Consider the following 24,307-nt stretch of genomic DNA (forward strand, 5'->3'; position numbering starts at 1 on the left):
AGAAACATCTGAGGAGTCATAGTTCCACTATTAAGGAGGTCTAGACGAAGTCATAGTACAACTAATCAGGAGGTCTAGAAGGAGTCATAGTTCCACTAATCAGGAGGTCTAGAAGAAGTCATAGTTCCACTAATCAGGAGGTCTAGAAGGAGTCATAGTTCCACTAATCAGAAGGTCTAGAAGGAGTCATAGTACCACTAATCAGAGCTCCTAAAATGACTTCACAGACAGTGAACTACTTTCTCCATCCAGCTGTAAAAACAGACATCAGCTGCTTCAGACTTGGTTCAGGGGTTCTCCATGGAAACCAGAGTTAGTGTGAAGCTCAGACAGTGTGAAGGAACCTTCAGAACATCAACCTCTATGGACGGAGGACCAGAACTAAACTTCCACATGAAAGTTTGTTGAAGAACATGAGAAGAAGCCTGATGGATGATGGAGAACATTCTTTGGTCAGATGAAGATCAATGAGTTGGGCTCAGACGGAGTCCAGATGTTTGGTGAGAACCTGACCAGGAAATACTCTGATATTGCACTCACAAGTAATCAGATTACTGTACACTTACAGGCAATTCTGCTGTAAACAGAATATTTCAGGTTTGGACTCACCGGTCCGGTGAACTTGCAGGAAGCAAAGTCGCTGCAGCCTCCATTGTTCTCCTCAACACACCTGGAGAACAGAAGAACATCAGATCAGAACCAGAACATCGGCTCAACAGTTGACCTACTGACAACTTTACTCTAGAACTTTCTCCAGGGAACGTTCTCCTTTCCCGCTTCCAGTCTTTAAGTTTAGTTTCACTTCCATAGAGGTGGGTGCAGATTTATCACTTTTTAATCGACTTTTTCCATCAACAGCTCTAAAACAGGAAGTGGGGCTTCAAACCCACCTGTTGATTGGCTCGCAGGAGTATCCGTCTCCTTGGTAACTGCTGTGACAGGTGCAGTTCACCTGCAGGTCCGTCTGGTTGCAGTCGGCGTTCAGGTGGCAGCCGCCGTTATACTCGGAGCAGAGATCTGGAGCTGCAGACGGATCAGAGAACTGGATCAGAACTCCAACATTCAGAGGACAAAACAGACTTTTATTCATCAGATAATCCAGACTATAAACCTCCAGTATTAGTAAATAATCTGAGGAGTTTGAGCTGCCAGTCTGGTGTTTCTGAGTCTCCATCTGAGGTTTAGCTCCATGTTCTTCACTCACGAGGTTCTGGACTGCAGAAGGTTCCGTTCCCCTGGAATCCGGGTTTACAGCGACAGCCGAAGCCGGGCTCGCAGTCAGCCTGAGGGTGGCAGCGTCGGCACTCCTCCGGGATCGAACCTGGACAGGAAACATGGGAAACAGGCCTTCAAAATAAAGGTCAGGGTTAGGGTGAGGGTCAGTCAGAACAAACGGTAACCTGCATCTAAACCGGAACCTCATTATCAGACGTTAAAACCAGATCAAGTTCAACCGTAAAGTCACCAGTTACTGAGCTGTGACAAAAACCCAAGGAGCTGGCAGTAGATAAAAATGAGTCCACAGTGGGTAAAAATGATACACAGTCGGTAAAAATGAGTCCACAGTGGGTAAAAATGATACACAGTCGGTAAAAATGAGTCCACAGTGGGTAAAAATGAGTCCACAGTGGGTAAAAATAATACACAGTTGGTAAAAATGAGTCCACAGTGGGTAAAAATGAGTCCACAGTGGGTAAAAATGATACACAGTGGGTAAAAATGATCCACAGTGGATACAAATGAGTCCACAGTGGGTAAAAATGATCCACAGTGGATAAAAATGAGTCCACAGTGGGTAAAAATGATCCACAGTGGGTAAAAATGATCCACGGTGGGTTAAAATGAGTCCACAGTGGATAAAAATGATCCACGGTGGGTAAAAACGATCCACAGTGGATAAAATTAGTCCACAGTGGATAACAATGATCCACAGTGGGTAAAAACGATCCACAGTGGGTAAAAATGAGTCCCCAGTGAGTAAAAATGATCCACAGTGGGTAAAAATTATCCACAGTGAGTAAAAATGAGTCTAAAGTGGGTAAAAATGAGTCCACAGTGGATAAAAATTAGTCCACAGTGGATAACAATGATCCACAGTGGATAAAAATGAGTCCACAGTGGGTAAAAATGATCCACAGTGGGTAAAAATGATCCACAGTGGGTAAAAATGATCCACGGTGGATAAAAATGAGCCAGGAAGTTAAAGCGTCCACAAACTTGGTGGGATTCAGGGGAGTTAAAGATCCTTTTTCGTAATGAACCTTGAAACCTTTTGAACTTTCCGGTTCTGGTCAGAACCAGCTGTTGGTTGTGGACTCACCAATATCAATCTGACAGCGTTCTCCCTCCCAGCCGGGCCTGCAGACACACTGTCCAGAACCTTCAACACCGTCGTCACACCGGCCTTGTACTCCACACATACAGGCTGGAACAGAACCAGAACATCATCATCATCCAGCAGTCTGGTTCTCATCAGTCCACTAAGAAGTGATGAATCTGGACCCGCCTCTACGGACTTCAAGGACCTGGAATGTTCTAAGTGAGACTAAACTTAAAGACTGGAAGCAGGAAAGGAGAACGTCCTCTGGAGAAAGTTCTAGAGTAGACCTACCGACAGCTGAAGAAAGTTCTAGAGTAGACCTACCGACAACTGGACAAAGTTCTAGAGTAGATCTACCGACAACTCCAGTTGTCGGTAGGTCTACTCTAGAACTTTCTCCAGAGGATGTTCTCCTCTGTGGATTTCAAGGACCTGGAACTCTGGAATTATTCTCAGTCTGAAGGTAGAACTCTGATCATTGAGAAAGTTACTGGAGATGAAGAACCAGATGGTTCTTTGGGGTAAATCTGATCCATTTAGTGGAGATTTGATGTCTTTTTGAGGGATATTCACAGATTTCTGTCGTGATTTTACCTCTTTTGTGGTTCTTTTGGGTCTTTTGGTTGAGTTTTTTTAGCAGACTCATTATTTTGGTGGTGATTTTGGGCGATTTTGTGATAATTGTTGGACTTTTTGTGGTAATTTTGCATCTTTCAGTTGAGATTTTGTCGTTTTTTCTGGCATATTTACCTGTTTTTTGTTGTAATTTTGCATCTTTCTGTGCCGATTTTGTGTGTTTTTGTGGAAAATTTGCTTCTTTTGGTGGAGATGTTGTGTCTTCTTGTGGTGATTTTTGGTCTTTATGTGCTGATTTAGTATTTTGTTGTGGCAATTTTGGCCCTTTGTTGGTGATTTGGTTTCTTTTTGGGGTTGTTTTGCACTTTTTTGTGCTGGTTTTGCATCTGTATATGGCAGTTTTGGGCTTTTTGTGGTCATTTTGCATCTTTCAATGGAAATTTGGTCTTCTTGTGCTGTGATATTGTTTTTTGTTGTGGTGATTTTGACCATTTTGGTGATTTAGTATCTTTTTCTGCCAATTTTTGAGGCTTTGTACTTATTTTAGTGTCAGTTTCTATCAGAACTCGGATGTGTTTTTCCTCCTAAAATGTCATGTGTCTGTCTGAAATGACGTTAAAGGTCCATGACGACGATAAAGAGCAGATCTGAAGCCGATCAGCAGCTGTCGGTGTTTTCAGAATCTGGGCTGTCAGGTCGGTCCGGCACTGGATGAACGCCCAGCTGAGGATGTGGAGTCTGGAGCGTTACCATGGCGACAGACTGCCAAGACCGTCTGCCGACTCTGAGCTCTTATTTTGGCGGATGTCAGGGTCAGGGCAGTGGTGGAGAAATAAAAGAACAGGATTTACACAGCAGGAGCAACTCAATAAATCCCGTTTTATGGTTTCTGCTTTATTTTCACAGCAAACATAAAACACAACCTGCTGCAGCTAAACTGAGCTCATCCTCCGTGTTCCACCAGCACTAAGACAGCTCATTCTGTAGCGTAGAACGGTCTGACTGCCCCTCTATCATTATGGAGAATGCCTGATTGTACCTCACTATCATTATGTAGATTGGTGTGATTGTACCTCTATCCATCCAACCATCCATCCTCTATACACCGCTTCATCCTCACTAGGGTCATGGGGGGTGCTGGAGTCTATCCCAGCTGACTCTGGTGAAGGCAGGGGACACCCTGGACAGGTCACCAGTCTGTCACAGGGCTACATATACAGACACACAATCACACTCACATTCACACCTACGGACAATTTAGAGTAACCAATTAACCTCAGCATGTTTTTGGACTGTGGGAGGAAGCCGGAGTACCCGGAGAAAACCCACGCATGCACAGGGAGAACATGCAAACTCCATGCAGAAAGATCCCAGGCCGGGATTTGAACCGGGGATCTTCTTGCTGCAAGGCAAAAGTGCTAACCACTACAACACTGTGCAGCCCGATTTTACCTCTATCACTCTGTAATTCTGTGGCGTAGAATGGTCTGACTGTACCTCTCTATCATTGTGTAGAATGGTCTGACTGTACCTCTCTATCATTGTGTAGAATGGTCTGACTGTATCTCTCTATCATTGTGTAGAATGGTCTGACTGTATCTCTCTATCATTGTGTAGAATGGTCTGACTGTATCTCTCTATCATTGTGTAGAATGGTCTGACTGTATCTCTCTATCATTGTGTAGAATGGTCTGACTGTACCTCTCTATCATCCTGTAGTATAGAATGACAGACTGACTTTTTGAGTCATTTTGAACAAAGTTAGTGTAATTTTAGAAAAGGCTTAGGTAATTTTGGAACTGTCTTGAGTCACTTTAATCTTTAATAACAACATTTCTTGTGCTCTTACATTTTGATCCTTCAGTTTGGGTCAAACACGGTGTTCTGGTTTGGTTCTACCTGTGCAGTTGGGTCCGTAGTATCCACGGCTGCACAGTTCGCAGGCTTTTCCTCTGAATCCTCTGAAGCACGTGCAGCTTCCTGAACCGTGCATTCCGTCGTCACAGGTCCCGTGGTTTCCACAAGGAGCCTCCAGACCTCCAGGACACACTGAAGACAGAGAACCGATGGTCTGAGAGGGAACTTTGTTCTACAACATTTATCAGATTAACAAACTGAGAACAGAACATTTCTGTCAGAACACCTGACCAAGCCTAAAACTGTTCATTCTGGATTATGGTCTGAGATTTAAAGACTGGAAGCAAGAAAGGGGAACGTCCCCTGTAGAAAGTTCTAGAGTAGACCCACCAACAAGAGATGTCAGTAAGTCTACTCTAGAACTTTCTACATGGGATGTTCTCCTCCATGGACTTCAAGGACCTGGAACTCTGGAGATATTCTCAGTATGAAGGTTGTTGATGGTAGAGATTTTTGTGTATTTTTGTGGCAGATTCATGAGTTTTGTGGTGATTTTGCTGCCGTTTTGTGATAATTGTTGGATTTTTATCATAAACTGGACTTCTTTCACCACAAACCATAAATTTGCAGACATTTTCGCCCTGCTACATCTCTACACTTTTTAAACGTATTTTTTCAAGCCACTTTATATTGCATTGTCTTACAGTGTGTCAATACTGCACTATTTCATCCTCATTTCTCATCCCTGTATATAAGTAAATATTATTATTATTATTATGATTTTACTATGATTTTATTTCTATTACTACCTTTATTGCTACGTAAACTACTGTGACAATGTGAATTTACTCATCTTGTCTTTTTGTGGTAATTTTGCATCTTTCTGTGGACATCTTGTCACTTTTTGTGGTACATTTACCTTTTTTGTGGTGATATTGTGTCCGTTTGTGCTGATTTAGTCTTTCTTTGGTAATTTTGGCAATTTGGTCTCTTTGTCTGGTAATTTTCCAGCTTCTGTAGTAATTGTAGTTTCAGTTTTACCAAACCTCAGATGTGTTTCTCCTCCTAAATGTCATGATTCTATCTGCTGGACTGATGAAGTTCTGAGGCTCAGAAACGATGGAAAAAGTTAATCAAAAAGTGATAAATCTGGACCCACCTCTACGGACTTCAAGGACCTGGAATGTTCTAAGTGAGACTAAACTTGAAGACTGGAAGCAGGAAAGGAAAACGTCCCCTGGAGAAAGTTCTAGAGTAGACCTACCGACAACTGGAGAAAGTTCTAGAGTAGACCTACCGACAACTGGAAAAGTTCTAGAGCAGACCTACAGACAACTGGAGAAAGTTCTAGAGTAGACCTACAGACAACTGGAAAAGTTCTAGAGTAGACCTACCGATAACTGGAGAAAGTTCTAGAGTAGACCTACCGACAACTGGAAAAGTTCTAGAGTAGATCTACCGACAACTGGAGAAAGTTCTAGAGTAGACCTACCGACAACTGGAAAAGTTCTAGAGCAGACCTACAGACAACTGGAGAAAGTTCTAGAGTAGACCTACAGACAACTGGAAAAGTTCTAGAGTAGACCTACCGATAACTGGAGAAAGTTCTAGAGTAGACCTACCGACAACTGGAGAAAGTTCTAGAGTAGACCTACCGACAACTGGAGAAAGTTCTAGAGCAGACCTACCGACAACTGGAGAAAGTTCTAGAGCAGACCTACCGACAACTGGAGAAAGTTCTAGAGTAGACCTACAGACAACTGGAAAAGTTCTAGAGTAGACCTACCGATAACTGGAGAAAGTTCTAGAGTAGACCTACAGACAACTGGAAAAGTTCTAGAGTAGACCTACCGATAACTGGAGAAAGTTCTAGAGCAGACCTACCGACAACTGGAAAAGTTCTAGAGTAGACCTACCGATAACTGTAGGAAGTTCTAGAGTATATCTACCGATAACTGGAGAAAGTTCTAGAGTAGACCTACAGACAACTGGAAAAGTTCTAGAGTAGACCTACCGATAACTGTAGGAAGTTCTAGAGTATATCTACCGACTACTCTGCAGTTGTCGGTAGGTCTACTCTAGAACTTTCTCCAGGGGACGTTCTCCTCTATGGACTTCAAGGATCAGAAATTGTCAAAGTGAGTCTTTTTGGAATCTGAGTCATTTTGATCAACAGGAAGCTGCAACATCACAAAATGTGTGAGAAGTGAATGAAGGTTCTTTATCATCGATTTTTACAGAACAGACAGGAACTATTCATTCGTTTGTGGAACTTGTATCAGAAAAGTTGTCAGGAGCTATTTTTTTGTGATTCTGGAAGAAAACTGAATAATTTTGGACAAATTTGTCAGTGTTATTAAAACAAATGAGTCATTTTGAACCATTTGGAGTAAACATTGTGACACTGCTGGGGTTCTGCAGTAGAACATGGTCCTCCTCACCCTGACAGTCCCGGCTGTAGTGGTTCTTGCAGCACTTATAGACCCAGGAGGGGAACCAGCATTTTCTCATGCACCTTCTCCGGTTGAAGGTGTCGTCCAGGTCGTCGTACCAGCGGCTGCGTCGGTATCCGTATCCGAATCCGTACCTGCTGCGGGAGTTTAAGCAGCGTTCTGTGGTTCCCTGGAGAACCCGGCAGAGACATTCATCTATACAGACTTCTGGTCTGGGCTGAGGTTCTGAAGTCTGAGACAGATCTTACCGTGTCGAAGTGTTTGAGGGGACACGACGGAGGCATGAAGCAGCTTCCACAGCGACCCTGAAACGTTCAACACGAGAACCTTCAGTCCAGGAACCAGAGCAGGGTTCTATAGGGCATTGTTTTGTACTATTTTCTGAGTTGTACTTTCTCTCAGCTATCACGGCTGTAAACAGCAGTAACAACAGTGGTACTAACTGTACTGATTACTATTGCAGTAATATCATTAGCAGTAGCATTAGCATTAGCAGTACTAACGTTGGAAGTTTTGTTCTCGATGCTGTCGCAGAACGCTCCGAGGCCCGGCGGCTCCAGCAGCTGGTCGATGCCGTAGGCCAAACCCTCGCTGAAGGACAGGAAACGCTCCACAACTCTGGCATCATTATCATTGATCAATACGGCACCCTGACCGCACACAGACACACAATCAATACGACTTCACAATACCAGCAGAGTCAGTGAAACACAACAACAACAGCACAGGAAGGTTGGAAAATGAGACAAAAAACTATGAGAATCAGACAAAAATTAGACACAAACAACAAAAATTCCACACAAATGACAAAAATTAGACACAAAATGACAGAAATTAGACAAAAACAACAAAAATTAGACACGCACAAAAATAATTTCTTAAAAAAACAACAAAAATTGACACAAAAAACAATAATTAGTTAAAAAACAACAAAAAATAAACAACCAACTAAAATTAGACACAAAATGACAGAAATTAACCAAAAAATTAAAAATATACGATAAAAAACTATGAAAATATAACACAAAACTACAAAAACGAGAAACAAATATATTAGAAATGAACGACAAAAGTGAGACAAAAAAACAAAAATGTGACACAAAATGACAAAAAAAAACAAACATGGTTCAAATAAGACACAGAACAACATAAAGAAGTTTGGTCTGAGTTTTTTCTCACCACGAGGCTTCGGTCACAGCGATACTTGATGGTCGATCCATGCATGGAGCGAAACGACGACGAAGAAGTGGGCTGACCCACAGTCGTCAGCTGCAAACACAAAAGAACACAATAACACACACACTGACACACACCATCATGCTGACTACATTAACCATCTGTACACGTCCTAAAGTTTCACAGAAAACACCCCAAAATGTCCATAACCCTTTGCGCTTCAGTGCGTCGTAGGTGTACCGCCGGCGGTACACCTACTAATTTGCATAGGAATTTCAAGAATGTCCGACGGCTGCAAACGCGATTATACAAACACTATACGCCGATGGAAAGCTTAGATTCTCATGAATCCGCCGGTATAAACCACTTTCAGATGTGATTACCACAGCGGGTGAGAAAAACACATTTGTCCGACAAAAACGAATATCCATCCATCCGTTCTCTATACACGGCTTCAACGCACACAGCGCGACTCACATTTCCGGGTTCATTATTACACACAGAAAAAAATATTCCACAAAAAACGGCCATAATCCAACCTTTTACATCCAGATGACACAAGCCAGTAAACTATTTTGTCCAAAACATGTCCTGAAGTCGGTATAAAATCCACGAATCGGTCATTTTCAAGGAAATGCACCTCGCGATGTGTGTCCAATATTCCCCGTATTTTTCGTCATTTTTTTAAATTTAAAAATAGAATATTAGCGATTTTTTGTACTGAAAACGGCTGGAATTGACTGAAGCTTAAAGGGATAACACATCAGAAAATGATTAAAAAAGAAAATTCTTCAGATTCACAGAAAACAGCCCAGAGGGTGAAACTGAAGCACAGTGGGTAAAAACGCTGCACCGATCATCTCTGACCCTCTGTCGAATCACCACCTCATCGCAGTGAAGACGTTTGAGTGTCTCAGTGATCCTGGGAGCTTTGTTGCCCTGGTAGGGTCTCTCAAGGAAAACTGTCCCTGAGGGAGGGACAGGACAAAGAACGATTCAGAAAACCTCGATGACAGGCCAAAGAGGAGAAGCTGCCACCTCACCAGGGTTTGAGAAACCAGGGCCTCTCCCTGGAGCCCTGAGGGGAGCTCAGCAGAGAGCGTCTGGTGGCCAAGCTTTGTGATCCCGTGGGGCTGGACATTGGAGAAAGCCTACGACAGATGCAGATGATGAAGTTCTGTTGGTTCCTCAGACCTTCAGCAGCACTGGAGCAGTTTGCAGCCGAGTGTGAAGAGGTAGGGATGAAGATCAGAACCTCCAAGTCTGAGGCCATGGTTCTGTGCTGGAAACCGGTGGATTGCTCCCTCTGGGTCAGGGAAGAACTGCTTCCTCAAGTGAAGGAGTTCAAGTATCTCAGGATCTTGTTCATGAGTGATGGAAAATGGAGCTAGAGATGAACAGGAGGATTGGTGCAGCGTCAGCAGTAATGAAGGCGTTGTACCGAACCATCGTGGTGAAGAAGGAGCTGAGCCTCTAGGAGAAGATCTCAGTTTACCGTCCATCTACATTCCAACCCTCACCGATGGTCATGAGCTCTGGGTAGAGACCCAAAGAATGAGATCATGGATACAAGCGTCTGAAATGAGCTTCCTCTGTAGTGTGTCTGGGCTCAGCCTTAGAGATAGGAGGAGAAGCAATGGTAAAAGTGGAAAAATGTGTAAAAATATTTCCATTTTCATTGCTTTGTGTCAGATGTTAGTTTTTAACCACTGTTTATCTGTTTTGTGGTTATTTCAGGTTTTTAGAAACTGTTTAATGCCTCTGATTTAAGATCAAAGGTTTTCAGAGACGCTGAACCTGATGACCTCAGATTTAATGATCCCAGATGAAGTTCTTCACGCAGTTTTAACAACTGTTTCCTTCTGGAACCAACATCATTAGCCACCACCTACTCTGGAGTTCCGGACGATGTGGGCCTTGATGGTTGCAGCCAGCTGGTCCCGGTGGTCTGGACTGGTCAGCCAGCGCTGCCTCTCAGCCGGCAGGGCCTCCAAAGCCCGGTCTGTGGGCCAGAACACAGTGAAGGGCTGGTGGATGGAGGTCTGCAGCACCGGCAGCATCCCGGAGTCCTGCAGGGTTCAAGCAGCACCAATTCATTTCAACTTTAGAACTCATATGTCTGAACCACCGGGGTCATATGGAGTATTACATGTACAGTACCGCTCACCAGTTAGAAAGGTTTTTTTAATGACAAAACAAACAAAAAGACTGAAAATGACAAAAAACAACAAAAGATTGAAAATGACAAAAAACAACAAAAAGATTAAAAATGACAAAAAAATGCTAGAAAAATACAAAAGGTTTGAAAATAACAAATAAATTGACCAAAAAACAACAAAAGATTGAAAATTACAAAACAATGACAAAAAGCAACGAAAATGACAAAAAAGAGAGAAAAAAAATACAAAAAGTTTGAAAATGGCCAAAAAATTGACAAAAAAAGATTGAAAACAACAAAAAACAGACAAAAAACAACAATAACATTAAAAACGACAAAAATGAGCAAAAAAAACAACAAAAAGATTAAAAATGACAAAAAGTTTGAAAATGGAAAAAAATGACAAAATGAGTAAAAAAATACAAAAACATTAAAAGTGCCAAAAAATCTTCTTTTTTGACATTTTAAGTGTTGTTTTCTGTCTCATTTTGTGTCGTTTTGTGTTTTGTCTGTGCCATGTTTAGGGTCCAACGGTGGAAGGAACCTCTTGGAATCCATGAGTTTATTTGTATTATTGCCTTATTCTTTTAGTTTAGTTCTACTTTCATTTCATTTTTAGCATTTTTTTTAAAGATTAAGATGTAAAATGAAGCAATTTTGATCAAGTATGACTTTAAACTCAGATTTAAATCATTTTCTCGACAAAATCAAATCTCACAGATGATGTGTTGAAGGACGGTTGGAAAGCTGAAAATCAAAGACTTCCCTTTGTCTCTAAGGTTTCTGGCTGATAGACGGGCTTCAGAGGTTTAAACGTAATAAAGTGTTTGATGGAGTTTGATCTCACCTCCACCAGTTTGTAGAAGCGTGTGTAGCCATAAAATGTAGCTGCTGAGGTGAAGTTCATCTAAACACAAAGAGACACGGATCAGCTGTGAGTTCATTTGTTCATCCTTCGAGGTTCCAGACTCGACTCACCGTCCGAGTCTGAAGCTTCGGTTTGTCCTTGAGGCTAAACGGCGTCAGCAGCTTATCAATTTGGTGAATGACTCCGTTGAAGGTGGTGTAGTCGCTCTTCACAATCCTCGAACTGTTGTTGATCCAAATGGAACCCTGCAGGAGGAAACAGCAGAACCTTCTCAGTCCTGGAGCTATGAACTGGGTCTATCTATGTCTGCACTAGGGCTGCAACAACGAATCGATAAAATCGATAATAATCGATTATTAAATGTCATGTTGCGGTTGCGGAGCCGTCTACTTCAGCTGCAGAGCGAGTTGAACAGAGCGAGGTGGAGGCAGAGCAGAGGAGGTATTTTCAAAGGGAAGTAAATTCAACAAATGAAACATGACCAGCACGGAGAAAACAGTTTGACCGAAGTCCTCAAAAGTATGGCAGCATTTCACGCTTCACAAAACAAAGACATGCTGCGTGTCCACTACATGCGAATGCACGCATCTGAAAATCGCACTGATGCCAGATGGTCACGAGCGGGCCGCTATGTGGTCACATGACTGCAGTAGGGGCAAGACCGATTTGTGGCACTGGCAGCTAGAAGTGACACTTTTTGTGGCACCGCCGGATGCCACGGTTAATGCCACTGTTTGGGTGAGATGCCACTGCTGCAGCGGCATTTCCAGTGGCCTCTGGAGATGCCAGCAGAGATGCCACGGTTAATGCCACTGTTTAGAGGATACCACGGTTAATGCCAGTACTTTTACCGCTGCTTAGGTGAGATGCCACGGTTAATGCCACTGTTTAGAGCACATGTGTCAAACTCAAGGCCGGCGGGCCATATCCGGCCCGTAATACAATTATATCCGGCCCCCGAGATTATTTTACATCGATTTATTATCATTGTTATTAATGGCCCGACGATACGAAGCGCTGATAACACACAAACTACAGATCCCATAATGCAGTGCAACAGCTGCCTTGCCGAATGATAGGTTACCTGGGAACAGACCCGGCTTCCGTATCGCTGCCACCCGCTGTCCGCTCCGAATGAGACGGAGCGCCCCTATAGCAGACAACGTGGGAGCTGCAGTTTGATCAAACAAATGCAGTAGTAATGTAGGTCATCATTTTTTGAATATTTTTTGACATTGCAGATGTATTCTGCGGGCCGGGTCGGACCCCTGGCGGTCCGGTACGGGTCTGCGTCCGTACGTGTGACCCCTCTGCACCAGGGGTGAAAGCAGTTTTAAATTCTTGCCGGAACTATTAGTAATAGTTCCGGACCGTTCCGGCTTACTTTCACCCCATTCCGTCGATGCTAACCATTGTAAATCCTGTTGAAAGTTTTTCAGCCAATCACAAGAACGTGTGGAATTTCAGGTGTAATTTATTGCTCGCCCCAGTGCAATAAATCAAGCGCACCTATTGGCTATTGGCTGCTACTGGCCATAACAATCGCTGTGTTACGGAAGTAGACACGCATGCGCACTCACGTACTGCTGAGTGAACTCCGGTCGATATCTATGGATAGCAGGCAGGCCGGGCGGCGTACCGGCGTACCCATAGATACCGGTGGAAGAGCGGCGTACCGCCAGCAGATCTTTTCCCGGAACTGCGTTCCGCCACCAGATCTTTTGCCGGTACGCAGTTCTGGATCGTTCCGGCTTACTTTCACCCCTGCTCCGCACACAGTATACATTACAAGTAATACTCTGAACCTGCATGCATACATACGCTTACGTTCATACGTGCATTCAAGTTGAAGCTCACATTGTGAGAGACGCAGCTTGCAAGCGGTGCCGCTGCTCATTTCTCAGTACAAGGACAAGTTTACGGGATTGCTGTGGGAGTTTGAGAAACGATTTCAGTTCTTTAGCGAGCTCCAGACAGAATTGGCAGTTTTTCGTTCACCATTCACAGTGGAAGCTTCTGATGTGCCCTCTGACATACAACTTGAAATAATGGATTTGCAGTGTGATGTAGACCTGAAGGACAGATTTGCCTCTGTGGGCTTGGAAACATTTGATCAGCGTCTCCTTCCAGGCTACCCTAAATTAACAGCACTGGCTGCAGAAATGTTGTGCACGTTTGGGACGACCTAACTTTGTGAGCAAGTTTTCTCAGTAATGAACATTAATAAAACAAAACTCACACATAAGCTCTTCACTGACACGCTGAAGCTGCTGCTGCTCAGGATGCCTGATATTGATGCACTTGTGCAGGCTAAAAGATGTCACGTTTCAGGAGCAAATAGAAGCCAGAATAAATCCTGTAAAATGCTGCTTTAAACATTGTTGCCCTAGGGAAAAAAAACAGCTGCTAAATGAAAACTTTCTGCAGTAAATACTGTGAAACTCAGTGTTGGTCATCAGATGCACTACAGAAGTGTTTGGTTGAGTGGAATATTATTTCTAATAGATGCATCCATGTTATGTTGTAGTTTTTTTATCTATATTTTACATTTTCTACATAAACAAGGCGGGTGACAGCTTTACTTTAACTGTCTGTATAAAATAGCTGCTGCTGAAGATTTAAAGGTGTGCAGAGTTCATTTAGGTGTTCAATTACTTTCCAGATGTGGAAAACGGACTTCAAAAAATTTCTACATCTTGATAAGTTTGATTTGTTTTTTAAATTCCAGGACTATGTTTTTAAGTTCCACACCTGTGACTAAATATGTTGTGCCATTGTACAATCACTGTGATCAGTTGTAATGCACACAAATAAATGTTAAACTGAGTCATAGTGTTGTTGAAATTGCATTTACTTTAATCTCTGGTTGTTTCTAATATAATTTTAAAAGGACAGTTCATTACATATAAAGATTTTTCTCATAGACTTGTTCTCCTTTGCACTAAAACGTCAGAGAAACTTAGACTTATTGTTACTTCTCAGTAATTTTGCTGTAAGTTTACTGGTCCCTTTGAGATCAAATGAGGCCGTATGCGGCCCCTGGACCAAAATGACTTTGACACCCCTGTTCTAAGGACATCAGAAGAAACCAGATCCTCACTGACTGCTGGGAGACTCCACAGACAGAACATCAGCATCTTCAGCATCTGGACCAGCAGGATGCTGCTCATGGAAACTGAAGGGGATTAAATGCTTAAATATATTTAAGTATTTTGCAATGAAATATATTTCAACTGTGTTCAAAAAATGAATTGAATTGCTGAAGCCAGAAGTAAATGTTCCTCTAATATCAGACCAGTTTGATCAGACACTGCTGATGTTGGAGAAGATTTCTGTTTATTACCTGACAGGCAGAAGAAGAGCTCACCTGTATTCAGGTTCTGAGTACAGCTGACATGAAATATTCTCTCATTAATCAGTGATAATGTTCAGCGTACAGAAGTCCTGGTGATCACATTAAAGTGTGGTGATGTTTGTGTGTGTGTCAGACTATAAACCTCTGGATGTTGAAGGACAAACATCAGGGACGTACAGTGGGTATAAAGAGTCTACAAAATCTGACTCCCCCTACAACTTCTCTCCTGTGACGACTACATACTTGATCCTTCACACAGCAGCAGCAGAGGTACAGATGTTGTAGCTGAGAAAGTTTGGAGAAAGTTTGTCACTTATTGCATTCCCAAAATAGTAGGGAGTCAGATTTTGTTAAGTGGCCCAGAAAAATCTGACTCCAGATTTTATTTCATATCATACAATCTGCACAGTTAACTCAACCTGCATATTTCTGTTAAAGTCCTAGTTTTGAAAAAGTCTGTCTGTTCTTAATCTGCCATACTGAGATCATTTAGCCCCTTATTTTATTATTCTGTTCTTACAGACTGTAATTTACTAGGTTATTTTTTAAAAAATGTTGTAATTAGGTGTTTTAGCTGTTGTAGCAAATAATTTCCCAGGTGTGGGATAAATAAAGAAATTCAATTCTATTATATTGTTAACTGGCCCAATAAAAATAACAACAATAACAAATGCCGCGATACCGCGAGCAGCGGAGCCTCGGCAGCAGCCGACCACGCGAGTTTCATGTTGCGGTGACGGACTGGCTTGGCTCTGTGCCAAATCAAAATTTCAAAATCATCTGGCGGGCCAGATATTATTCCTGACAGGCCAGTTTTGCTCCGCGGGCCGCCAGTTGCCGACCACTGCTCTAAACAGTGGCGTTAACCGTGGCATCTCTACTGGCATCTCCAGAGGCCACTGGAAATGCCGCTGAGGCAGTGGCATCTCGCCCAAACAGTGGCATTAACCGTGGCATCCGGCGGTGCCACAAAAAGTGTCACTGCTCGCTGCCAGTGCCACAAATCGGACCTGCTGTCTCTCCGTGACCGCGCTTTCAGCTTGACGGTCCGGTAGAAGAGTCTGACAAAGACAGCGGCTGGGCCGCAAACTTTCTCTATTATTTTGAAAACACTTCAGGGAAAAGTATTTCTAAAGCATTTGAGGTGAGAAATAATCTGTGCAGCAGCTGAACCTGTGCTGGTTTTAGTTCACCGACGGCTAGTTTAGATGTTTAAGGACAGTAGAAGAGTCTACTTTATAAAAATGAGCTGCAGGTAAACACACCGGATCACAGCTGGAAACGCACCAACCGGCCACATGTGATGTGTCGCATCTAGTGGACACGCTCCTTAAGTCACTGCATTATCCTACATTTGTTCCGTTTTAAAGTGAGGAAACGTAACATCAGTCTCTCTGGTAGCTTGTCTGATGCTAGGGTTAGCTTATTAACTGATTAATGACAGAGATGGGGCGTGTGACTGTGAGAGGTTTTATTTCACTTTCATCAGCTTAAGCAGGGTTTGAATATGCATTACAAATAAATGGAACTTGCACACTATAGTGGTAATAATTTGAAGATTAAGCCTCAAGTTTTAATTTTCTGACAACATCTGAGTGAAGACATTGGTCTGTGTTGGAGTGAGGCAGGATGAATTACATTAACAGGCTTTATGATGAGAAAGACATCATTTCCACCACAGCAGGCAGCTGACTGACTGAGTGCATCCTCAGCATGACCGTCACTGACATGAGGCCTCTGATGGTTGAAGACAAAGGCTTCACTACAATCATCTTATTTGTTCTGTCATTCCAAATCTTCTATTTCTGAATGAAGAAGTAGAAATTAAATTTTTTTTATCCGATTCATCGATTAATCTAAAAAATAATCGGCCGATTAATCGATTATTAAAATAATCGTTAGTTGCAGCACTAGTCTGCACCATGGCTCCACATGGAGAAGAAGTGAACAGAGGAAGATAAACATGATGGATGCTGGAGAACATTCTTTGGTCAGATGAAGATCAATGAGTTGGGCTCAGATGGAGTCCAGATGTTTGGTGAGAACCTGACCAGGACTACCACAGTGGATGGATGGTCCTGATGGTGAAGCATGGAGGTGAATCCTCCTGTTAACTAACCTATAAACCTACACTTACTGCTGATCGATAAATCGATCAGTTCTGTGGTTCATCATTGTGTGTGTTTGTTACCTTCTGCAGGTTGAAGTAGATCATGTGACCTGACACTGATACGACTTTCTCGGTGGTTTTCAGGTCACTGACGGTCAACTTCTCACAGGTGACGATGTGGTACTGAACCAGAAGATTGAGTCGACCCGACTCCTTCCATTCATCCACCTGAACCCACAGGAACACACATCAGGTGTTACAGTTCCATAGATGTTCTGTATCAGGTGTAGTGACGGTGTGGTTACTGGTGTAGTGACGAGTGACGGTGTGGTTACAGGCATAGTGACTAGTGACGGTGTGGTTACAGGCGTAGCGATGGTATGGTTACAGGCGTAGCGACGGGATGGTTACAGGTGTAGTGACGTGTGTTTACAGGTGTAATGACGGTGTGGTAACAGGTGTAGTGACTAGTGATGGTGTGGTTACAGGCATAGTGACGGTGTGGTTACAGGTGTAGTGACGAGTGACGGTGTGGTTACAGGCGTCGTGACGGTGTGGTTACTGGTGTAGTGATGGTGTGGTTACAGGTGTAGTGACGGTGTGGTTACTGGTGTAGTGATGGTGTGGTTACTGGTGTAGTGACGGTGTGGTTACTGGTGTAGTGATGGTGTGGTTACTGGTGTAGTGACGGTGTGGTTACAGGTGTAGTGACGGTGTGGTTACAGGTGTAGTGATGGTGTGGTTACAGGTGTAGTGACGGTGTGGTTACTGGTGTAGTGATGGTGTGGTTACAGGTGTAGTGATGGTGTGGTTACAGGTGTAGTGACGGTGTGGTTACAGGTGTAGTGATGGTGTGGTTACAGGTGTAGTGACGGTGTGGTTACTGGTGTAGTGACGATGTGGTTACAGGCGTCGTGACGGTGTGGTTACTGGTGTAGTGATGGTGTGGTTACAGGTGTAGTGACGGTGTGGTTACTGGTGTAGTGACGATGAGGTTACAGGCGTCGTGACGGTGTGGTTACTGGTGTAGTGATGGTGTGGTTACAGGTGTAGTGACGGTGTGGTTACAGGTGCAGTGACGGTGTGGTTACAGGTGTAGTGACGGTGTGGTTACAGGCGTCGTGACAGTGTGGTTACTGGTGTAGTGACTAGTGACGGTGTGGTTACAGGCGTAGTGACGGTATGGTTACAGGCATAGTGACTAGTGACGGTGTGGTTATAGGTGTAGTGACTAGTGACGGTGTGGTTACAGGCATAGTGACGGTGTGGTTACTAGTGTAGTGACGTGTGTTTACAGGTGTAGTGACTAGTGACGGTGTGGTTATAGGTGTAGTGACTAGTGACGGTGTGGTTACAGGCATAGTGACGGTGTGGTTACTAGTGTAGTGACGTGTGTTTACAGGTGTAGTGACTAGTGACGGTGTGGTTACAGGCATAGTGACGTTGTGGTTACAGGGGTAGTGACGGTGTGGTAACAGGTGTAGTGACGAGTGATGGTGTGGTTACAGGCGTAGTGACTAGTGATGGTGTGGTTACAGGCGTAGTGATGGTGTGGTTACTGGTGTAGTGACTGTGTGATTACAGGTGTAGTGACGGTGTGTTTCACTCACGGTGGTCTGGTTGTTGGTTTCCTCCACAGGAACAAACACCGTGTACGGACCGTCACCATAGATCCGGGTGTCAGACTTCTGAACAGGAAACAGTGAGTTTAAACTGATCCTCTATCAGTTCAGTACCTGGAAACTTCAGTCAGGAATTAGCTGCTATTCAGAACATTTAAAAAAAAGTATTTTCTGCCCCAAATACTAAAACCAAAACCTGCCGGTGCGTTAAAACACATCTTTAGAAATTATCACATCATTTATCCTCCCAAAACTGTACTGCAGATTTCTGTCTTGGTCGTTTTGTGTCTTGCTTTGATAGTTTTGTGTCGCTTTGGTTGTTTTGCATCTCAATTTGGTTGTTTTGTGTCTTGTTTTGGTTGTCTTGTGTCTCGTTTAGGTCGTTTAGCGTCTCGTTTAGGTCATTTTGTATCTCGTTTAGGTCGTTTTGTCTCTCGTTTTGGTCGTCTTGTGTCTCGTTTAGGTTGTTTTGTGTCTCGTTTAGGTCGTTTCACGCCTTGTTTAGGTCGTTTTGCGTCTCGTTTAGGTCATTTTGCATCTCGTTTAGGTCGTTTTGCATCTCGTTTAAGTCGTTTAGCGTCTTGTTTAGGTCGTTTTGCATCTCGTTTAGGTCTGTGATGATCTGTGTGTTAAATTTTCAGAAGGTTTCTGGGTTGAATCAGCGCTACTCACCATCATCATGGATTTAAAGAAATTGAACTGAGGCTGTCGGGAAATCTCCTGCAGAACAGAAACACAGTGTGAGGGGGCGGGGCCTATGGCTGAAAGTGTGATGTCAGAGGTCATGTGACTCACGGTGTGGGTGGATCCTCGGCAGTCGAGGCCGTCACCGATGTAACCAGACCGGCAGGTACAGTTCCTCTGCCCCTGACCCAGGTACTCACAGCGAGCGGATCTATGGCAGCCGCCATTATCCTGCAGACAAACCGACCAATCACATCACAGCGCTGACCTCAGCAGGTTTTCCTTTTCTGTGACATCACTGGTGATGTTTCTGACGCCTCTACAGCACAGAACATCAGCTCCCCTCGTCTTCATGTACCCTTCAGAGAAGAAACAGGCAGGACTACCACAGTGGATGCAGAGGAAACGGAAGAGTGTAACCCGCCTGTTGTCCTCATTTATGGGCACCAAAAAATGTTGGTTCTTTGTCTGAAAAAAATCCAAAAATTCAGCAAAAAAATTCCCCAAATTCCTGAACATTTCGAAAACCTTCAAGAAGAAAATTCCAGTAATTCCTTAAAAGTTTACCCTAAAAGTTTTATTTAAAAAAATAAATTTGGCAAGAAAATTCAAGGAAACATTTTCAAAAAATGAATAAAAATCTTCCAAAAAATCCTAAAAATATCTAAAGTGATTCCATATATATCAGTAAAACTTCTGATATTCTCTTAAGAACATTCACATAAAAATCGAAATTGACTTTTTCCCCGAATGTTCTTAAAGAAACATTTTTTTTAGCATTTCTTTTGTTGCACCAAAAGATGTTTACCAAAAAATGTTGAAGATGTGGAAGTTTTCACTGTGAAAATATATATTTTTACACATTTTCAAATTTTAAAATGGGTCGATTTGACCTGCAGGATGACAAGAGGGTTAATTGTCTCTTATCTTGTCTCTTAATACGGGACCTTTAGAACTTACTCTTGTAAAAAAGGAAAGCGAGGCTGAGGGTACAGCAGGAGAACGTACCGTTCTGCAGGGGTTCACTGGGTAGCAGTACCAACCAGAACCCTGGAAGCCCAGCCGACACCTGCAGGCCGTCTGAGGAACCAAGCAGAACATCACAAATCAACTTCTACTGTGTTTACAGCAGCAGAAATATCAGTATTTATTGTAGAGTTCTGGTATTATTTCTGACAAAATAACAGAAATAAGTATGATTTTATACAATCCCCCAAAAACTAATTTTAATACTGATCTAACATAAAATATATAGTTTAAAGACTTCTTCTCTGTTAGTTGAAAGAAAAATGTTTGTATGACGGGTAAAAAATGGCAAAAAGTCCTAAAACATTTTTAAAAAACAGCCTGAATGTTTTGTTATTCATAACAACAAAAACAACGATAGGGCAAATCTGTAAACAACATACATGTTGAAAATATGCATTTTTACGAAGAGTTGTTTTGGTTTTGTTTTATTTTTTGGATGTATGTTGGATATATGATGGATGTATGATGGATGTATGTTGGATATATGATGGATGTATGTTGGATATATGATGGATGTATGATGGATGTATGATGGATGTATGATGGATGTATGTTGGATGTATGATGGATGTATGTTGGATGTATGATGGATGTATGATGGATGTATGATGGATGTATGTTGGATGTATGATGGATGTATGATGGATGTATGATGGATGTATGTTGGATGTATGATGGATGTATGATGGATGTATGATGGATGTATGTTGGATGTATGATGGATGTATGATGGATGTATGATGGATGTATGTTGGATGTATGATGGATGTATGATGGATGTATGTTGGATGTATGATGGATGTATGATGGATGTATGTTGGATGTATGTTGGATGTATGTTGTATGTATGATGGATATATGTTGTATGTATGATGGATGTATGTTGGATGTATGATGGATGTATGTTGGATGTATGTTGGATGTATGTTGGATGTATGTTGTATGTATGATGGATATATGTTGTATGTATGATGGATGTATGTTGTATGTATGATGGATGTATGTTGGATGTATGTTGGATGTATGTTGTATGTATGATGGATATATGTTGTATGTATGATGGATGTATGTTGGATGTATGTTGGATGTATGATGGATGTATGTTGTATGTATGATGGATGTATGTTGGATGTATGTTGGATGTATGACAGTCAGACATGTAAAAACATAACATTACAGAGTGAAAGCAGCCTGACATGTTCCTCAGCAGCAGCCGTGTTCCTACCATGTTGGGTCCTGTCCTGATGCAGTCTGCTGACTGGTGGCAGCCTCCGTTGTTGAACAGACATCCGTCCGCCTCTGAGGACAGACAGCAGATTAAACACCAGCGCAGATAAAATGTGTTTTTACATCTTCAGCTTTAGAGGAAAACAATCTCCCGAAAAGATCTAAACTGTAAAAAACACAATCACTGAACCTCAAACGTCCAGAAGGTCCTGGAACCAATCATCTGCTGTCAGAACTTCTCCAACTCTGAGCTCAAAGCCTGAACATGGTTCTGTTCTACAACTCAGCCAAAAATAGTTCAGACCAACAGGATTCTGAGGTTCTGGTTCCTCAAGAGAACCAGGAAGAACCTCCAGGTCTGGAAGAGAGGTCCACCAGATGAGATAGCTAGGTAGATGTCAGGAGGTTCTGGTTCTAGTTCTGGTTATTGTCTAGGTTCTAGTTCTGGTTCTGGTCCTTGTCTAGGTTGTGGTTCTAGTTCTGGTTCAGATTCAGATTTTGTTTGTGGTTCTGGTTTTGAAGGTTCAGGTTCTGGTTCAGGTTCTGTTTCTGTCTAGGTTCTGGTTGTGGGTCACGTTTTGGTTTTGGTTCTGGTTCTGGTTCTTGTCTAGGTTCATGTTCTGGTTCTGGTTCAGGTTCATGTCTAGGTTCTGGTTCTCATCTAGGTTTTGGTTCAGGCTCTGGTCTAGGTTCTTGTCTATTTTCAGGTTCAGGTTCTGGTTCATGTCTAGGTTCTTGTCAAGGTTCTGGTTCATGTCTAGGTTTTAGTTCTGGGTCTGGTCCAGGTTCTTGTCTAGGTTCTGGTTCTGATCTACGTTCATGTCTAGGTCCAGGTTCTGGTCCAGTCTACCTACCCAGGCAGACCACTCCGTCTCCAGTGTATCCTTCCTTACAGCTGCAGGTTCTTTCTCCGGCTGAAACCGATTGACAGACGGCGAATTCAGAACAACCTCCATTGGACCGAGAACACAGATCCAGTTCTGAGAGAACAGGAGAGACAGAACACGTGATGATGTATGATGGATGTATGATGGATCTATGTTATCTGTATGTTGTCTGTGTGTTCCATGTATGTTCTTTGTATGTTGTCTATATGTTTGTATGTTATCTGAATGTTGTCTGTATGTTTGTATGTTGTCTGTATGATGCATGTATGTTGTCTGTATGTTGTCTGTATGATGCATGTATGCTGTCTGTAGGATGCATGTATGTTGTCTGTATGTTTGTATGTTGCAAGTATGTTGCCTGTATGATGTCTGTATGTTGTCTGTATGATGCATGTATGCTGTCTGTATGATGCATGTATGTTGTCTGTATGATGCATGTATGTTGTTTGTATGTTGCAAGTATGTTGCCTGTATGTTGTCTGTATGTTGTCTGTATGATGCATGTATGTTGTCTATATGATGCATGTATGCTGTCTGTATGTTGCCTATATGTTGTTTGTATGTTGCCTGTATGTTGTTTGTATGTTGCAAGTATGTTGCCTGTATGGTGCATGTATGTTGTCTGTATGATGCATGTATGTTGTGTTGTACTTTTGCAGTAGGTCCCGTTTCCCTCATATCCAGCCACACAGAGGCAGGCAGCAGCTGATCCTTGAGGTCCAGTGATGCAGCTGCAGGACAAACAATCCACACATCAAGAATATGTTTAACACGACAGTTCCATCCATACGTCAAGATCATGTTTGACAAGCCAGTTCCATTCACACGGAAAGATCATGTTTATTCTGACTTACTTTGCATTCTCGTCACAAACTCCTCCACAGGCGTCGTCCTTGATCTCTGAGACACAGGTCAGGTGAGTTCAGGTGAATCAGAACACAGAGTGCTGACAGGTGTGTGTGTGTGTTTGTGTGTCTCACCTGCAGAGCATGAAGCTCCTCTCCAGCCTTTATAACACACACACCTGCCGCTACCTGCCAGACCATCGTCACACTTCCCATGATTGCACACACACTCTAGAAGAAACACACCCCTGATGAAGATTGGATGGCTGCAGGTACAGGAAGATTCATAGTAGCACTAATCAGGATGTCTAGAAGGAGTCATAGTTCCACTAATCAGGAGGTCTAGAAGGAGTCATAGTTCTACTAATCAGGAGGTCTAGAAGGAGTCATAGCTCCACTAATCAGGAGGTCTAGAAGGACTCATAGTTCCACTAATCAGGAGGTCTAGAAGGAGTCATAGTTCCACTAATCAGGAGGTCTAGAAGGAGTCATAGCTCCACTAATCAGGAGGTCTAGAAGGAGTCATAGTTCCACTAATCAGGAGGTCTAGAAGGAGTCATAGTACCACTAATCAGGAGGTCTAGAAGGAGTCATAGTTCCACTAATCAGGAGGTCTAGAAGGAGTCATAGTTCCACTAATCAGGAGGTCTAGAAGGAGTCATAGCTCCACTAATCAGGAGGTCTAGAAGGAGTCATAGTTCCACTAATCAGGAGGTCTAGAAGGAGTCATAGTTCCACTAATCAGGAGGTCTAGAAGGAGTCATAGCTCCACTAATCAGGAGGTCTAGAAGGAGTCATAGTACCACTAATCAGGAGGCCTAGAAGGAGTCATAGCTCCACTAATCAGGAGGTCTAGAAGGAGTCATAGTTCCACTAATCAGGAGGTCTAGAAGGAGTCATAGTTCCACTAATCAGGAGGTCTAGAAGGAGTCATAGCTCCACTAATCAGGAGGTCTAGAAGGAGTCATAGTTCCACTAATCAGGAGGTCTAGAAGGAGTCATAGCTCCACTAATCAGGAGGTCTAGAAGGAGTCATAGTTCCACTAATCAGGAGGTCTAGAAGGAGTCATAGTTCCACTAATCAGGAGGCCTAGAAGGAGTCATAGTAGCACTAATCAGAGCATATATGTTTAAATTTCT

At 42.8% G+C, this 24,307-nt stretch overlaps 1 protein-coding gene and 1 long non-coding RNA gene across 6 annotated transcripts in view; one reads left to right on the forward strand and one right to left on the reverse strand.

The window, feature by feature from the left end:
- The window catches only part of stab1 (stabilin 1), a 64,675-nt gene that overhangs the window by 14,120 nt on the left and 26,248 nt on the right, over positions 1-24,307 (reverse strand). For 3 of the 4 annotated variants that reach the window (XR_007941959.1, XM_051948260.1, XM_051948263.1), the window contains 22 exons: positions 23,303-23,398; positions 23,177-23,222; positions 22,974-23,053; positions 22,290-22,415; positions 21,434-21,507; positions 20,188-20,259; positions 19,291-19,410; positions 19,168-19,215; positions 18,484-18,561; positions 16,955-17,101; positions 11,519-11,653; positions 11,388-11,447; positions 10,275-10,451; positions 8,386-8,475; positions 7,710-7,856; positions 7,455-7,511; positions 7,195-7,375; positions 4,796-4,945; positions 2,321-2,425; positions 1,205-1,321; positions 891-1,023; positions 610-670 (listed from right to left, as the gene is read on the reverse strand). Coding sequence is in view for 3 of the 4 variants with exons in the window: in XM_051948260.1 (XP_051804220.1) it covers positions 610-670; positions 891-1,023; positions 1,205-1,321; positions 2,321-2,425; positions 4,796-4,945; positions 7,195-7,375; positions 7,455-7,511; positions 7,710-7,856; positions 8,386-8,475; positions 10,275-10,451; positions 11,388-11,447; positions 11,519-11,653; positions 16,955-17,101; positions 18,484-18,561; positions 19,168-19,215; positions 19,291-19,410; positions 20,188-20,259; positions 21,434-21,507; positions 22,290-22,415; positions 22,974-23,053; positions 23,177-23,222; positions 23,303-23,398 (2,300 nt within the window). In the remaining variant the exon portion in view is untranslated. The remainder of the gene's footprint in view (positions 1-609; positions 671-890; positions 1,024-1,204; positions 1,322-2,320; positions 2,426-4,795; positions 4,946-7,194; positions 7,376-7,454; positions 7,512-7,709; positions 7,857-8,385; positions 8,476-10,274; positions 10,452-11,387; positions 11,448-11,518; positions 11,654-16,954; positions 17,102-18,483; positions 18,562-19,167; positions 19,216-19,290; positions 19,411-20,187; positions 20,260-21,433; positions 21,508-22,289; positions 22,416-22,973; positions 23,054-23,176; positions 23,223-23,302; positions 23,399-24,307) is intronic. The other variant, XM_051948261.1, reaches the window with a different exon arrangement.
- On the forward strand, positions 70-24,283 carry LOC127534037 (uncharacterized). Of its 2 annotated transcripts, none has more exons than XR_007941966.1 (3): positions 70-106; positions 23,576-23,949; positions 24,018-24,283. It is a non-coding gene; the product is annotated as an uncharacterized LOC127534037 (long non-coding RNA). The 2 variants fall into 2 exon arrangements; XR_007941967.1 differs by lacking the exon at positions 70-106 and having other exon boundaries at positions 23,549-23,949; positions 24,018-24,085; positions 24,188-24,281.

Source organism: Acanthochromis polyacanthus, chromosome 5, assembly GCF_021347895.1.
Source record: "Acanthochromis polyacanthus isolate Apoly-LR-REF ecotype Palm Island chromosome 5, KAUST_Apoly_ChrSc, whole genome shotgun sequence".
Classification (NCBI taxonomy): domain Eukaryota; kingdom Metazoa; phylum Chordata; class Actinopteri; family Pomacentridae; genus Acanthochromis; species Acanthochromis polyacanthus.